The 17,116-nt window shown below is 38.9% G+C and overlaps 1 protein-coding gene across 3 annotated transcripts in view; it reads left to right on the top strand.

Moving 5' to 3' along the window:
- The window catches only part of KCNJ6 (potassium inwardly rectifying channel subfamily J member 6), a 166,439-nt gene extending 157,066 nt beyond the window's left edge, over positions 1-9,373 (top strand). For all 3 annotated transcript variants that reach the window (XM_027449119.3, XM_027449120.3, XM_072026943.1), the window contains one exon: positions 5,842-9,373. In XM_027449119.3, the coding sequence (XP_027304920.1) occupies positions 5,842-6,167 (326 nt within the window). In that variant the 3' untranslated portion in view covers positions 6,168-9,373. The remainder of the gene's footprint in view (positions 1-5,841) is intronic.
- The last annotated feature ends 7,743 nt before the right edge of the window (positions 9,374-17,116 follow it).

Raw genomic sequence — 17,116 nt, 5'->3', positions numbered from 1 at the left:
AATTTTATAGTCCTGTAGATGTGCAAAACTCCCCTTGCCCCAGAAATATGGACACCGTATTTTTCTGTGAACACTCCTGTCTTCCACTGCTGAGATCTTAGTCCAAGCTGAACAGTGAAGCAACCTTCCTAAGAGAAGACTGAAAGCAGGTGGTTCTTATGGGCTAGCTGGTTCAGTCTTGTGCAACAGAAAGTCTGTCTCAGAGGATATCCACAGTAAATGGAACCTCAAAATCCTCTTGACATCATGGCCATCAGCCAAAATCATGGAGTCAGGAATAGCCTGCAATACTTGCCCCCCTCATTTCAATTCATCACATAGCTCTTAATTCCTTTTTTATCATAGGATTGAAATTTTAAAATAAAAATCTCTGTTGTCATAGACTGCCCCAAGTAAAACAAAAGCTGAGTGGGTCTGTCCTTACGCACAACCTGCAATAGGCTGACTCAGAGCTGCAAATCACTGTGTTTCAGCCCAAATACATATTTGACTCCATGATTTTTTTCCCCTAACTTTCTTTTAGTGTTTTCTTTTTGAAATCTCCCATCAGAAAGTGAAATAATACATGGTAAGGGTATGTGACACAACATATTATTGTGTGAGCTAACAGAGAAACCTTAAATTGTATGTGACACAACATATTATTGTGTAAGCTAACAGAGAAACCTTAAATTAAGTGTGCTGTGAAGAAGTGCATCAAGTCACTCTGGGTCACCATACCAAGCCCTTATACCACTGTCAGACAGTGGCAAGCATAAGCCTAAATAGTAGTAGACAGCGTGAACAATCTGTAACCTCAAAATAACTGTACTGGGCTACTTTTCAAAAGTGATGAATGTGGAGGTGTCATCAACTTTGTTATTAATTCTAATCAGTCAAAGGTGGGGTTGTAACCTTACCCTCATATCAGCAATGACTGGAGGGGATTATTTTGTCATTTTCATAGACCGCACTGTGCAAATATTAAGCACATCAAAAGCCTTTCACTCTAGCTGCAAGAAAAATTGCTGATGGGGTGCAGAGACCCTGTGGGAGGGAGTCACCTTAGCTCATGCTCCTAGGCTCTCTGGAGAGAAACACCCCACATGTATCAGGAGCCAGAGCACAGTCCCAACTTCTTGTCAAAGCAGTCTGAACATAGTGTCACAGATGTGACCAAGTCCTCTACAGCCTAACCTGTGGGCAAATAGCATCCCCACCCCAGCACAAATACCTTGCGGCAGGAGCCCAACTCTATGTCAACTTTAAAGCAGACAGAAATTTAGCAGGCTGACTTTGGCTCACAAGCCAGTCTTCACAGTGCTGCTCAAGTCTTGTTGATTCTTACCTGTTGAACAGGAATAATAACCATGTAGAGAATAAACAAGATTTGTAGGTACATTGGTTGTATAGTAATGGGATTATCCAAAATAGTAACTAATGGCTGATTTCAGATACATGGAACTACTCCCAGCACTGTCAGCAGGACCTTTTTGTTCCCATTCAAAAGCAAAACTATAAAAATGCTGCAATATTACCTTACCTGATTTTTTTTTTCATTTATTTATTTAAAAAAAAAAAAAAAAAGTCTCCTTCACCAAAACCCGTAATTTATTTTGCTTCCCATGTTGTAACAAGGACCAAAATTCAGCTTGTGACTCTCTCTGCATAGTGCCAACCCTGGAAGGGGGATAAGAAAGCAATAGAAATGGTATCCACAACAGTGCCATTTAGGAAGACTTTTATGACCCTGGCTACAGCCTATCAAGCTGTAACTGCGTATTAAGTATAATTAGGAAAAGAAAAAGAAGGAAAGAAGAAGAAAGAGAAGAAGAAGAAGAAGAAAAAGAAGTAGAAGAAGAAGAAGAAGAAGAAGAAGAAGAAGAAGAAGAAGAAGAAGAAGAAGAAGAAGAAGAAGAAGAAGAAGAAGAAGAAGAAGAAGAAGAAGGACAAGAACAAGAACAAGAACAAGAACAAGAACAAGAACAAGAACAAGAACAAGAACAAGAACAAGAAGAACAAGAAGAAAAAGAACAACAAGAAGAAGGAAAGTAATATAGCTATTAATTTTACTTCATAGGTAACTTGCCCAACAATCAATTTCTTAGGCAGTGCTCACTCGTGATTCCCTAGCCTGTGCAAACATAAAACAAACAGACCAAAACTGCTATTAATTTAAGGTTAAGACCTAAGTGAAAGCTGCAATGTATAGGGGCTGATTACCACTCATTCAAAATGTTTTGAGTTTAGAGGAGTGAGACAGCAGCCAAGGGGAATCATCAGAGGTCTCACCAGCTCACAGCGTGTTGAAAGTCCAGCATGCAGTGAGATGAACAGGTGTCAGATAAAGCCCACAGCAGTGCAACCTAATCCTCCCTCTGCCTTTCTCCTGCACCAGGGAGCAGGGACAGATGGAGCAGGAAGCTGTGGAGCTGCCTCACAAGGGTTTACAGGGGCTGGCAGCTGCCCCACACAGCCAGGATTGTCCCTCAGTCATCACCAGCCACCCTGATTTCACTGGACACCCATCAGCCATGGCAACTTAGCAGGGCCTGAGCATCCAGCCTCAAGGTCTTCACTGGACTGTGAGGCTCCTGTTTAAATAGATCACTCTAGTTATAGCTTTAATTAATTTTAAATGAATTATTTTGGTCTCACAATTTTTCTGTTTATTTTGAAGAAGTCCAATTAGTGCTGAACTAAGAAGCTCAACAGGCTCCCCAGCTCTCATCTGCCCTGAAGGGATCCAATTAAAGTGAGACACTAGTCAAAATGTCAAACCACAGCTATTTTTAAAGCCATTTTACAACAGATCTATAGCTACATATAAACAACATGTATACTGAATAAATCAGGCAATACTTGTAAACCTAAAGCTTAAAACTCCCTCACTCAAGATGCAGCTTATTCCATTAACCAAGAACATGTTCAGAACTTACAGCAAGTAATGAAAGACAATTAAAACCACGGTGTATAATAAAATGTGTGCAAATTAGACAATAGTGTATGATAAAGGTGTAAATGCAGAAAAGGTAGGAAGAAAAGGAACAAGCAAGGTAAACCCATGCAACGCAGACTTGCAGAAATCTCTCTGTTCTGCTTTCAGATCCATAGAGGATCACTGGCAATCACTTCAAGGGCCTCTGCAAGCATGGGACATTTTAATCTGGAATCCTTTTGATCCACTTACAGACTTTTTCTGTATCAGCTATCATAAATATTTAGAAAGCATTATAAGGACTTTCTCATACACACAGCCCTCACTAGATATAGTCTTTTTCTTGATTTCAATGTACTTATTTAAAAAATCCTAACTCTCATTCTAGGTCTGAAATTATTTTGTCTGTCAGTGGAAAATGAACAGGTATTAAATCATTGTAGAATGGGAGACTAAATTAAAAACAGAGATCGGTCAAAATTTCAGATTAGGGTTAGTTTTTAATGAGCTGTAACTCAAGCCTAATTCAATTAATCTTCTTGACTTCTGCAGAAAATTACCCTCCTCTTTTCCAATGGTCAAATGAATTTTTCCTAACTGCAGCAGGAACAGTGGGTATTTGGTCAGAGCACAGGAAGGCAACACTGTTTCAAAGGCACTTCAATATTTTTTAATTTAATCTCATCACCTTTTTAATGAAGACTCTAGATTTCCAGCTCACTTCAAAGTTAAATTTCTCCAGCAAATAGATTAGAGACATGTGAGTGTTAGGAGTGACACACTCCTTCAGGACAACCCATCCAGGGGTCACTGGTCTCAGCTAGCCACCTTGAAGCAGCAAAGAACAGGTAGGAAGCCAGTCCAGAGTGGTGTCTGAGATAACAAGGAAGACATCAAGACCACCCCTGGCTGCTTCTGGCCCTCTCTGCCTCCAGTTCAGTAATGCCACCATCTCTGGGGCAGGGAGGTCCTATGAAATAGGACCAGAGCTCTGGAAAAGAAATAGCCTTTTCGGAAGGTGCTGCACTTCTAGTGCATTTGCCTCTTGTATATTGCTGCTGAGTTCCTCCATCGTTTGGCATGGAAGATCTTCTTTAGACTAAAAAAATTGCACAGGAAATCTCGAAAAGGATGATTTTGTCATTTGATTTCCAGTGTTCTTCCTTCACACCTGTGAAATGAACAGTAAAATGGTAAGATCGTTACATTTCTGTTTGTGCATTACGTGAGAAGTGAAATGTAAGCATGACCTGCACTGCAATACCAAAAAATATAATAATGATAAAAATTAAAATAAAATAAAAAATGAAGGTCCGAGTAGTTCAGTAAGGGAAAAAGAAAGAGAAATTAAGATTAGTAAACACAGTAGAAGTATGTTCACTTTTCTGCCTGGTTCTAACAGGTAGAAAAAGTGCATCAGTCTTCATGCTAAAGCTTCCCTTGACAGCCACCACTCCTCAGTGTCTGATGTGTGGCAATAACTGGAAATTACTACTGGAGAAGCATGGTAACTCAGTGTGGTAACAGCTGGCAAGTGGCTTTCTAAACATAGCATTATAAATGTAAAAGGCAGAGTACCAAGAACACCCTGAATTACCTGAGTTTGAAGAGAAGATTCAATAGAATGAAAGCAGAATCATCTAGAGTAGTTATCACAGTCCTGAAAAAGATCAGAAACTAAACTACCCATGTTTGCTCTACCTGAAACTCTATGTGTGACTTCACAGGGGAGAGAAATGATGTGCATTTCTATGGACTGCCATTTGTGCCCCCAGAAAGAAAGATTTTTTTTTATTGCTTTTGATTATCTTCTAAATAACTGATGTGTGGCAGACTTGTTCAGAGGATATATATTGGTATTTATTATTTGATGTATACTGTTTAGCTGAGGTTTGATTAGTAACGTAGTTAATAATGTGCAAATAATTAAAGGAAAACCATCACATCTTGTCTATGTAAACTCAATTTGTTGAGAACATTCTTTTGCCTTATAAATGCCTTTTTGCTGATATTTTTCCTGATCTGCTGAGTTATCCCTTCTTCCTCTGAGCAATAAGATTTTATTTTCTGCCTGAGATGGGATGGGTTCTCCAAGCCACAGCTCCGCAACACAACCAGGATTTTCTTCAGCCAGAGGACACCCTGAATTAGACTTTGAACTTGGGATGGCTGCCTATCTCCATATCTCTTAACATGATATGTTATCTTACAGATTTATTTCTCTACAGCAGCTCACAGAGTGAGGTCCAGCAGAGCTGTGAAAGGAAGGTAACAAAGCTCACAGTTAGTCCCAGTCATCTGAATTCAATACCACAGACCATGACAGTGTTCCCCAGGAGCTTTGCTGATGTTTGTTCATTGGCCACCAATCCAAACCTCAAACGTGACTAAAAGGTATCTCCAGCCCCTGGGGGAGCCAAGTCAACCTGTGGATTACAGGCTCAGGAGTTAGCTCCAACAGAGAAAAAGCTTTTACCAGAGTTTCTCAGTTAGCCTAGGCAAGTGCTGGATGTGGCGATGTAGGTTTGTTACAAAAATCACCTGCCAGGGATCAAAAGGATGTCACAAAGCAAGTCACGCACATTCGCAACAAGCAATCTTAGACTCAGCAGCAGGCAAGTAACTCACTGATGAAATACAGAAAGAAGAGCTGCATTTAATGAAGAAATGTTAAGACTTTGCTCACAGACTCAGTGCATGTTATTATATATGTACTTGAGAAGGAAAAGGCATCAAATAGGTTACACACCATAAAATTGCTTTCTAAACTCAACCTCATATGAGGTCAAGCCTATTATCTTGCTGGTATGTGTTTTTTTACATACTCTTCTCTGCCTATTTGAAAAAAAAAAAAAGAAAAAAAAAAAAAGGATTTGGGAAAGCAGAGGGTCCTTATTAAAGCACTTCTTCCTTCTCTGTTACAGGAATGACATGCCAAGCTCGAAGTTCATACATTACGAGTGAGATCCTGTGGGGTTATCGTTTCACCCCTGTCCTCACTCTGGAGGATGGATTTTATGAAGTTGACTACAATAGTTTTCATGAAACATATGAGACCAACACACCAGTTTACAGTGCCAAAGAGCTGGCAGAGATGGCCAGCCGAGCAGAACTGCCCCTGACTTGGTCTGTTTCCAGCAAGCTGGACCAGCATGCTGAGCTGGAAACTGAAGAGGAAGAGAAAAATCAAGAAGACCAAAATGAAAGAAACGGTGATGTGGCAAACCTAGAGAACGAGTCCAAACTGTAGAACCACCAGAGGTGTAAGAACCACACGACCTTCTTTATCTTCTCCCTTTTTGTTCCCCTTTTCTTTCTCCCACACACTTTTATTTTCTTCCCTGTCATTCTTAATTCTGGGAAAATAAATATTTGAGATGTGAAATATCTACCTTCCCAATTTAAACTCAAGAGATTCACAAGACTAAGCAAAGGCATAGGTTAAAGCTGCAATACCCATCACTTCCAGTGGAATCTCCATCCCCACCCTGCTAACAACCGACGGTTTCCTCTGCACCTCACCGAGTTCAGACCTCCAGGTTTACTAAAACTGACCAAAAAAAGCCACCGGCATATAATCAAGGCATATAAAAAGGAAAGGCTAATTGATGTTCATCAAAGCAATGGGCCTTGACTCCATTTTTTTTATATATATTTCAGGACAGTTTTGTAAACTGGTCAGCAAGCCTTTATGAAATGGGCCTTGCAGCTTTAAGAGGAAGGTGAGCAGAGGGCTCTGCAACCCAACACGATACTGTACATATGCCTTATGTAATTAATTTCTCTTTACATTTAGTAATAAACAACGCATGTACAAAAGTACTGTAGTAAAGATCTTCTAAATAATGTACATAGTTGTGTAATTAATGTAGGTTTAGAAAACGAGTTCTAGAAATATCGGGATGCAAAAACAAACTACCCATGAAATAAGCACTTCTCTTCTAACATTTGGAGTCTCATACTGATTTCTCCCCTTATATCTATGGCTCTTTTAGTGCATGACATCTTCAGTGTACCAGACTGGCAGCTATTTAGAGTACCTCACTGTTTCCCAAACAGGTCATTTTTCTGACTCTAAAAAGCCATAAGTCTGGGAGAGGGCAGGGTAGAAAAGTTGTAACATAATTACTGATATACTGTGAAAATGTTTACAAATAAGGCAAACCATTCCTGGGTATTTTCTTGGCAGTTCAATCTAAATTTAGACTGTGGCAAACAAGAATTTCCTGCGTACTCCTAGTCTAGCAAGCATGTTCCATGCAGAGGTATTAGCCTTTATGTGCAATATCCAGGGAAACATCTTTCTCCCCACCCAAACCATGGGATTTAAATGGAGCAAGTTGCTGCATGAGCAGCACAGGCCATTGAAAACCAAGTGTGGTCCTGTAGTGAGCAGATCATAACCACCTAGCTGGAAAACAGCTGAATTTCAGCTGAAGCCATAATGGAAGAAATTCTCTTGCCAACAGCATCGGTGCTTTGTCAGTCCCAAAACAAGTCACAAAACACGTGCCATCCCTGGGTAACAGGTTTCAACAGGGCTTCTCAGCAAAACACATAGATCCTGCCACCCATGTTCAGAAGCAGGGGTCCCTAGATTAGCTCCTTGGCTGCTGTAAACCACTGTAAATCCTGTACATCCTGGCTTAACAACTTTAACATTACCAGTTGCATAGCTCACGCCACAACACCTGCACCAGCAGGGGAGCTGATCCAAACGGCCCTCTGCTCATGGACACGCTGTGTGATGGATGCTGCTCCCACAGCACAGCAGTGCCCAGCACCAAGGACTCTGCCCAGCATGTGTTAAATGTTGCCTCTTCAATGCAGGTTGTGATGCTTTTGGTGGGCTTTTGCTCTGGCCCATCCACAACAACATTCCTGTCAGTGAAGGAAAGGAAGCTGCAGCCTTAATTTGCTTGGTTTTGGTTTGTTTGTGTTGTTTTCTTTTAATACCTGCCCACTGCAGAACAGAGAAATATGTTGAAAGGAGTCTGAAGCATTTTAGTGCAGAAACATTTACATTAAAATGGGAAGAAGAAAAAAAAAAAAAAAAACTCAGGAGAATCTCAGTGGGCAGGTAGAAATTTTGCACTGTGATATAGCTTTCACTCCAAGTCCATACATATTCTCTGTTTTTTGCTGAAACAACTGCCCCTTGCCAATTTTCACCTAGTGTGGCTAATCCACAAGGTTTTGCAGGTCCTCCAGCTGTGCTTAATACCAAGGCAGGAAGAGCAGGGTGTGGGAGAAAGGTTTGCCACCAGGGATGGGCAGGTCAGGCTGGATGGGAAGTCTTTTGTTTCATCTCTGAGCATCTTTCCTGAAAGGCTTTCACAGAGCAGCGTGATTTAAGTAATGGTTCAGAATATGGATTTTTTTTTTGTTGTTCCCTCCAGTTGGGATGGCTGATTTTGTCAACCAGGTAAAGGTAATTTATGCTGAAGTTTTCTGAGATACAGCTCCTTTTGCTATAGACCTCTTAAAGCTTGGTCTTCTGCCCTGGTACCAGAACCAGCCCAACACTCCCACTGACACATCACAGCCCATCTGTAAGGCCACCCACGAGGGGCACCCAGCACTTTTAAGGCAAGGTCACTCCAAAGCTCTGCTGGAAGACAGAAGCCTTACAGCAGAAGACCCAGGGGTAACACGTGGGTAGGGAAGAGCCTGTGTCAGTCTGCAGTCCTAGCAAAAGGTGCATGAGCTGAAGGCAAACCATTCCTCCGAGGATAAACCTGCTTTTTGCTCTTGGAATTTACTGGGCCACTCTATAATTCATTGCTGCAGTTTAAGAAAAGTTTATGTTGATTAGAACAGCAGCTCAGGGCCCTAACAGAACCTTTTTTTGTGTCCTCAAACACAAAAAAATAGACTTTACGCCACTGGGGCATGCGCATGTGTAAGCTATATTTTTGTGAATAGGGCACTTAAAGCTTAAGGTGTGTGTTTGTCTCTTTCTCTCTCTCTCCCCCTTTATTTTATTGTCTTTGGTATTCATGTAGTATGGACTGTAAAGTTTATGAAATCTCATTTTTGTAACATAAGCTTAAAAAAAATAGAAGCCTCCAAAGCTTTCAATGGGGAAGCTTCACGTAAACTTTGTACTAGAATGTCCCTATCAAACACCTCTATTTTTCTACAATGATTGATTAAGCAGTTTAACAATGTATTTTGTGTCAATGATTTCAACTGAACTGGTAAAAAGACAATTAAGAACTGAATGCTGTTAATTAACAATGGATTTTCAAGCCGTACATATTGAGTGGTGTTTTCATTATAACAACTTAACCTGAAAACTTCATCTCCTAAACCTTAACAATGTCCTTTGAAAACAGTGCCCAAATGGAATATTGTTGGCAAATCACATTTAAGAATCGTGAATGATGTAATGTTTTATTTGATAAGATATATCATTAATCAAGATCCATTACATACTTATATATTTCATTAATACATTTTGATGTCTTTTTCTCAGCTTATCTTGTGATTTCCAGAAGCAAAAGAAAATCCAGAGATAAATGTGAGTTTGCAGTCATCTACTGCGGCACTCAGTTCCTTCTTCAATGCACAGAAATGCTGCAGAGATTCTTCATACAAACACATGCATAGTGTTGTACTGTCATCTCTGCCTCTTTCTCACTCTCTTATTTTTTTTTAATTTGTTTCTGGTTTTGGCATTTATCTTTTGTTTTGGTTTGGTTTTAGAGGGTTTTGAGTTTGTTTTTTTTTTTATTACAACACACTATTTTTTTTTCCCCTCATGTTTCCAAACCATATCTTTCAGGTGGTGACAACAGATACAAATATATTGCTTTTCACAGGGCAATGGAAATTTATATTGGGTGAGAATTTGACCTTCAGCAAGTACTTCAAGTTACATCTTAGTATTTAGCAATAAATACCATCTTACCAGCATTGAAATACATTCAAAATTTCATTTCAAAATAAGCAACAAAAAATACAAACATCCTCTTAGAAGTATATAGTAGTTATCCTAGATCTTTGTCCTACAGAACTATAGGTATTGGCATTGATGTGAGCCACCCCATCAAATTTAACTTTGGTGATCAAAACAAAATGTCTTGTCTTCTTCTGTGAAGGGCCTTGCTACAAACTTGTAGGTCTCTATACCTGAGCATGGGTGGAGGGGACCGCACAGCCCTGAGTTTGCAGAGCTCTGTGTATATCTTGCTGTGCAGAGGAAGGAGGTGGTGTGCCAGAGGAGGGTCCCCAGCCACCACATCAGGCAGAACAGTACGTTGGCAAAGGGGAAAATGGTTGATGGATGGTTAGAGACTGTCCTGGCTCTAACCTTCTTCAAGACAGGCTCTAGATTTACATGCATAGCTATAGCGTGCAAAGGTACTCAGTTCTGGGGTTGTCCATATTCCTCTGCTGGAGTTAAAGAGGAAACTCAAACCCTTTAAAAACAGGGAAGAAATCTGTCTTATCTTTTCAACAGCAGGGCACAAGTTCCCATTTTGATCAGCTATGTGACATTACACTACTGAGGAAAGGGAAGACCCAGGCTCAATGCCCATTTCAGCTCAGGGAGGTTTGAGGCTGCACCCCACTCGTCCCAAGAAACAAACCCAACCATAACAGTAAAAGCAGTGTCCCAACACCTGCACCAAGGTCAGACGGGTTCTTGAATTCTCCCACTAGCCCAAAGAAACTTTAAATCCTTCCCTTGGTGCATTTTTAATAGAAGAATGGAAAATTCCTCATTCCCTCAGTCCCTAACAGCTGTTGTCCTATTGACTAGGGCACTCCCAGGCTGTGTGGCACATATGGGTGCAAGCCCTGGCTGGGGCAGGCACAGGATTCATGTTTCTCACCTCATCCAACAGTCATCTGCATTCTGCAAAGGTGCGTCACTGCAGCCTTTAGCTATGCTCCTGAGTGCAAGTAGCCACCGCATCTCCTAAGGCCCCAAATCCTTTGAGGTCTGGGCTTGATGTGCTCTGAACACCACCCACCCGAGCAGCCTTCCTAGGAGGTGGAGGCGGAGGAAAGCCAAGTCATTTTATCTCACTCCAGCTGCACTGTGAGATGGGTACAGAGCTGCACAGCCCTGCAAGGACGTGTGATGTTATGCCTAGAAACCCTTCCTGGCAGAAGTAAGGGGTAACCTCGGACTTCTGGCTCAGGGAGATTTGAACTTAATGATGAATTTATACCACTTGCTCAAGATACCTGATGTAGATGTGAATTACAGGCTCAAAGCTTGACTTGACTTGTCTTTATCGCAAAGGGAGAGACAGACACCTTGGTAGGACATTCCTTTAGATAAAAGCAGAAGTTCTCACTGTGAAACTTCAACTTTTTACTATTACTGCACTTTCTGTCTGTCAAAATATCTTTCTTTTCAAAATACCAGCCTTGTTAACAACCATGTTACCTCATTCAGACACTACTTAGTCTATAAATCAGGCCTAACAAAACAAGAACCAAAATTGGCTTCTCTGACACCTTTGCTCCTTTAGCTCATAAACATGTTTGGAAATGTGCTTGGAAAGCAGACATAAATGTGGGCTCTGTGCATTAAGTAGTTCTTAGAGACAAGACCCAAAAGCCATTTAATATTTATAATAAATGATGTTCTTTTATGCTTCCTGAGTTAACTTTAAACTCCTGAGATTTGGCTTTTTGGAGGGGAGGGGTGTTCTTACAGATTTTAGTGCACATTTCATTTTGTGTATTTAGTTCAAGCTTACTTCCACCCATTTCCATTTTTTTCAGCTCCCCTGGATTTTCAGAAATGTTAATCTAGTGATAACTTCAGTGTAATGGAGTACTTACTTTACCACTTGCCATTCTTCCATTTATTGCCTGCATACTGGTGCTGTAATGCAGTTTCATGTAGACAGCACAAAGACATCATACCCAAAGATAGTGTTCCAGAGAGACCTGCATATCTTGATATTTCATCTCAAGTGTGAAATCTGTTTTCTATTTCAAGCAAATTCACAAGTATAAACCACAGTTCTTCCCTCATCTTCTCTAACTTGTGTGTCATCCACACAGAATAAAAATTTAGGAGTTTCAAGTAATACCAGCTGCTCAGAGTTTTTTTTCTCAGGATAGAACTGGGGAGAGTCCTCCCAGTTTTTTATTTTTATTTTCTTTTATCAAAGAAGGCAGCCAGGATCACCAAAGCCACAGCTGCAGCTCTTCGGCAGCCCTCTAGAATCTACAGGCTCTACCATAAGGCAGGAGGACCCAAATTCCTCACTGAAATGTCTGTATTAAAGGACATGTGATGTGGTGCTTGAGGAGGTCATGTTCTAATTTAGAAAGGATGTCAGGGCAACATTCAATTTATGTACACTCAAATTTTTTTTTGGGGGGGGACTCAGACTGTTACACTTTCTAATGCATCTTTTTCAGGCCATTAAAGAAGTTATTTCCTTTTCTCAACAACAACTGGATGGGATGCTACAGCTAACCTCCTATAATTCTACACGAGGTTTTTCAGAAATGCTGAACATTTACCAACTCTTATGAAAGCCAGTAGGAATGAGGAGGCATTTCTGGAAAAAAGAGACCATCTGCTGAGATGACTATGTGAGAACTTTGTGCTGCCTTTTGTGCCAGCTTTTAGGCTCCCTGGGAGATGATGGAGTCAGTATAGGTCTTCACCTCACTGAAATGCCATCAGCATCAAATACTTGCCAAAGTCTTAAGGCAGCCACAGGCAGTATACTTACATCCTTCAGTTCTGCTATAGGTTTTAGGCACACATTTTTAGGCAAATTAGGGATAGCTGAAGCCACTGCTAAATGTGTTAAAGATACTTCCAACAAATACAAAAAAACAGTGTGACTCTCTTAAAGACGGTTTATTTGTAAAGGGGTTAAGGCACAGTAGTGGGGCAAGAAAAGTAAGATGCACATTTTGTCCTTGTGCTGCAGCTTCTGTAGGAAAAGATGTAATCCATGACTTAGCAGACAGGCCAGCAATTCTCATTTCTAATGAATTCTCATTTCTCATATCTTAAAAAAAATAAAAAATAATAATAATAAAAAAAAAATCCCACTTTCTAGTCAAAAGGTTAAAAAGGTTCACAACAAATACAAAACGTCCCTCAAAAGGGAAAGGAAGGAATATAAATAAGGATAAAGGTTACAGAAGAAACTCAACAAAAGTCTTGGCCAAAGGGCAAGGCCACTGGAATCATGTGTTGAAATCTAAAGAATGCTGCTGGCCGTTTTTTACTTTTTATACACATGCATCATTTCCTTGACATTCAGACAACTACTATTAATAAATATAGTAAACCAAAGTGTAACAAAAACTATTGTTTTTAAAACTTGGCTAATTTTTTAGCTAGTAAAATCATCAACATGAAATCTATGTAATGAGACAAGGAAGATAATTCATCACTTCAATCACATTTAAGTCATACTTAGAAAAGACAGTGTTGCTTAAAAACTTATTGAATTCAAAAGAAAGTGAGGAAATATTCCATTCACAGAAACCATTGCAAATCTTCAAACCTTATGTTTAGGGTCTTTTACCACCCTTTAGATGACAAGGAAGAAATCAGCTGTGTACTAGTACCTATAGTATTGTTTGTAGAAGAACTTTCAGCCTTTGTAAAGCATGAAATCAGAATGAACTTAATGAAAAATCACAGCAAAATAATGTAATATGATAACAAATACATGTAAAAGGAGTAAAACCTAGTTTTAGGTTTAGCCTCACTTGCCAGAGAAGAAACAGAAGAATAGAAAAAGAAAACTGCATAGAATTTTTCCAGGAAAATGGCAAAGAAAAATGTGTCTTAATTTCATATATTTAAATAAGAATTTCCTTTTTCTGTTTCAATGAAAAATATTTGTGTGAAAAATCTCTTTTTGTCAACACTTTGAATTGCTTAAAAAAGAAATATACATGGCCATAAAAATATGACCTTTCAGAAAGAATTCTTGTTTCATAAATTAAGGATTCATTTTGTTGTGTCATTATTAATTATAACATAATCTATGGATTTGTACTGGCCATTAGAGATAGATCAATGTAGTGAACTGTTTCAGAGAAAAAAAAAAATCACAAAACTTAAAATAGATTTCTTGATAAATCAGATGGGAATTTTCTTTTCACAGTTTTTTCCTCTCACATTTCCAAAATAACACAATGCAGCATTCCAATACTGGAACAAAATGTTTTGTTCAGCTGGAGACTTTCTTGAAATAGGCTGAGAAATCCATTTTTGCCATCTTTGCAGATAATGAACAAATTCACACCATCATTTTAATGTCAGCTTACCTACTGTAAAAATGAATAGGTATGAAATTTGTCAAAAAAAAAAAAAAAAAAAAGATGAAACAGTACTGGAGATACCTAGAAGTGTAGAAAACTGCCACCAACCTTACCCTTGCAATACGAGTCAGTTATTGCTACGATTCCAATTACAGCTAAAATTAAGCTATTCCCAACATTACATTCTGAACATTTTCACAAAAATGGACTTATAATATTGATATTGTTCTTGATAACCACTGTCAGAGAAGAAGCCTGCCTTTCCTAAGGAGCAAGAACCTGGCTGATGGCAAATGTTGTGACCTTACAGTACCTCAGAGAAACCTTAACCAATAATAAATTACACATTTGTTATCAATTTTTTCTTTGTTTGTTGTTTGGTTTGGTTTTGGCAATTCAACAATCAGTAAATAATTGACCTGACCCTCTTCTTGGAAGCCCTGGATAGAACCCTCAAAACTGGGAACATTTTCCTCTGGCTTGCTTGCTGGCCCTTCAACTACCAGCACTGCAATCAGGCAGCTGGCCATCGAGCCCTCCAAGTTGCTTCCTCTTAGCATTTCCAGTACCAAACAACACAGTATGAAGCTTACAGGAATACAGTACAGACAAAAGCAAACATTTTCAAACTGATGTGCCTAAAAATCTCTATGATATGAATCAACATCGTCCTCTTGACCTACAGAACTTCCTAAAATCACTTTTCCATTCTTTAGTGTCATTTTACAAAAATTAGATAAGAAATTTAATTCTGAATAACATAATATTAAGTAATTTAACTGTAATCCAAACCACAAAACAACCATATTTTAAAGGTCTATGCAGTTTCCTGTAAGTAACATCACATTTTAACATCACTAATGGCTGGAGCCAGAGCCTGAGAAACAATTACTTCCGTCTTTTCTTCCACTTAATCCAGCAAACAGGCAAACAGAAATTAAAGCACCTATTTTAGATAAACATGGCTGGAAAGTGTGAATTTAGTTTACAAACTGCTTTATCAATAACCACAAATTCCGAATTTTTCAAAGCCTCAATTCTGATATATCATTTCCAGTACAGTAACAAATACTAATGTAATCAGAACTTCAGTTTTATGGTGTTGGCGGAAATTTTATTCAGTTAAAAGTGAAATCTTTCCCACACCCCTTTATTTTGAGACATCTGTAACCTTAAACATATTTCTGCTGCTAAGCAGAACAAGCAGGTAAAGACCTTTTTTTCTAAATCACTGAAAGATAGTCATACTTTTTTACTGAAATATCAAATGATTTTTGTCTGCCTTTCTGCATATATCTCCAAAGTTAAGTGATAACACAATTAGGTTAGCAAAATAAGAAATTTGTATCTACCCTAAAATACTTATGTAGAAGTTTATAAATAAATCAGTAGAATCGCACATGTGCATGCACAAATCATTATAGTCGGTATAAAGGGTGGAATCAGAAAAAAAAAATGTAGAAAGTGCAATTATCTACTTGCTCTCATAGCCTTGTCTACATCATAACTGTCAGTAAGAGAAGACAGGAGGTAGGTATGAGAAAGTAATAGTTTGGCTCATTAACCTACTTTTGAGGTCTTTTGTATTTCCCCAGAAACAATTTCGATACATCTGTGAATGGGTAATTATGAAAACATATTTATTAAGGAAGCACAAGAAAATCATGTACTTAGACAATAATTTAATTTTTAAATTATATATATATATTAAAATGCTGTTCTAGGAAAATTGTTTATCTATTTTTCAAAAGAAAAGGATACTAATAAATAAACTCTTTCCTCTGAAACAATAAACAACTTTGGACAGTGTCTTATGATTGAATTTGCTTGCGTTTAATCCACTGAAATACTAGTGTGCTAATACCAGAACAGACAGATACTGGTGAGATCTTGTGATCAAAGCTTACACTACTTTGTTCATATCCTAAAGTAGTTCTGGCTCTACTTTTCCATTTTTTGGATTCCAGAATATTTCTTGTGCCATTCCAGGACACAGGGGAAAAAATCACACACTTCATTTGAATATGTTTTTTCACTGGGCTTTGACTCTGCGGTATTAATTGAACTTGATGTGGGTACAACTGGAGCTGGGATTTCTTCCCATTTGTATCACAGACCAAGAAGTAGCTTTGTGAGCCTGCATTCACCTGTAGGTGGTGTACCTACAAGGCTCTGCATTTTGAGAAATGATGGACATACAGCAGGTGTGGGCAAACAAGTATCTCATTTCAGCCTCAAGCCTGGAAGCGGGCTGTAGCCGAATGCTTTGGTTGACTCACATTCTACTCCTCACAGCAAAAGGCAAACTATGTTCCTTGGCAGCACGTTGCATTTAACTCTTGGTTTATTTAGCAATCATTTTATCAGAAAATTGGCAAAATGCCATCTGAGTAAATGTCCTATTAGCCTGCAATCTCACTTTCATCTGGCCCACAGATATGAGCAGAACTGCAGTGTGTACAACTCAAGCATAGACTGCACAGACCCGTTGGTCTCTGAGGACCTCTTCACACAGGGAGCTAATGCAGAATGTGTAGGTATACATGAAACACTTCTTTTATGGCACTACAGGAATATGCACAAACACTGGTCCGAAAGCTGAGTACAGTTAGTCACAAAAATCATCTGTCAGGAATCTACACATGGTCAAAACTGAAGATGTCTGTGTGTCATGAGTCCAGATCACATCTCTTCTATAAACACAGTTCCTCATTGTTAGCCATTTGGGTTGTACCATTACAGATAAACACCAAACATTTTCTGGGAGAAAAAAAAAATATATATATAAATAAAAAATAAAAAAGGAGAAAAAAAGTCAGTCTTCTTCTAACACAAGAATGTAGTAACCTTCTAACAGACAAAATATTGTCTCTAAGAAGTGGTTTTCAATTATTACAGAATTACAAACTCCAGTGTTTAAAAAGGTAAAAA

The sequence above is a fragment of the Anas platyrhynchos genome, chromosome 1 (assembly GCF_047663525.1).
Source record: "Anas platyrhynchos isolate ZD024472 breed Pekin duck chromosome 1, IASCAAS_PekinDuck_T2T, whole genome shotgun sequence".
In the NCBI taxonomy this organism is placed as follows: Eukaryota; Metazoa; Chordata; class Aves; order Anseriformes; family Anatidae; genus Anas; species Anas platyrhynchos.
The sequence above is the reverse complement of the archived record's forward strand: the minus strand, read 5'-3'. Positions and strand labels throughout refer to the sequence as shown.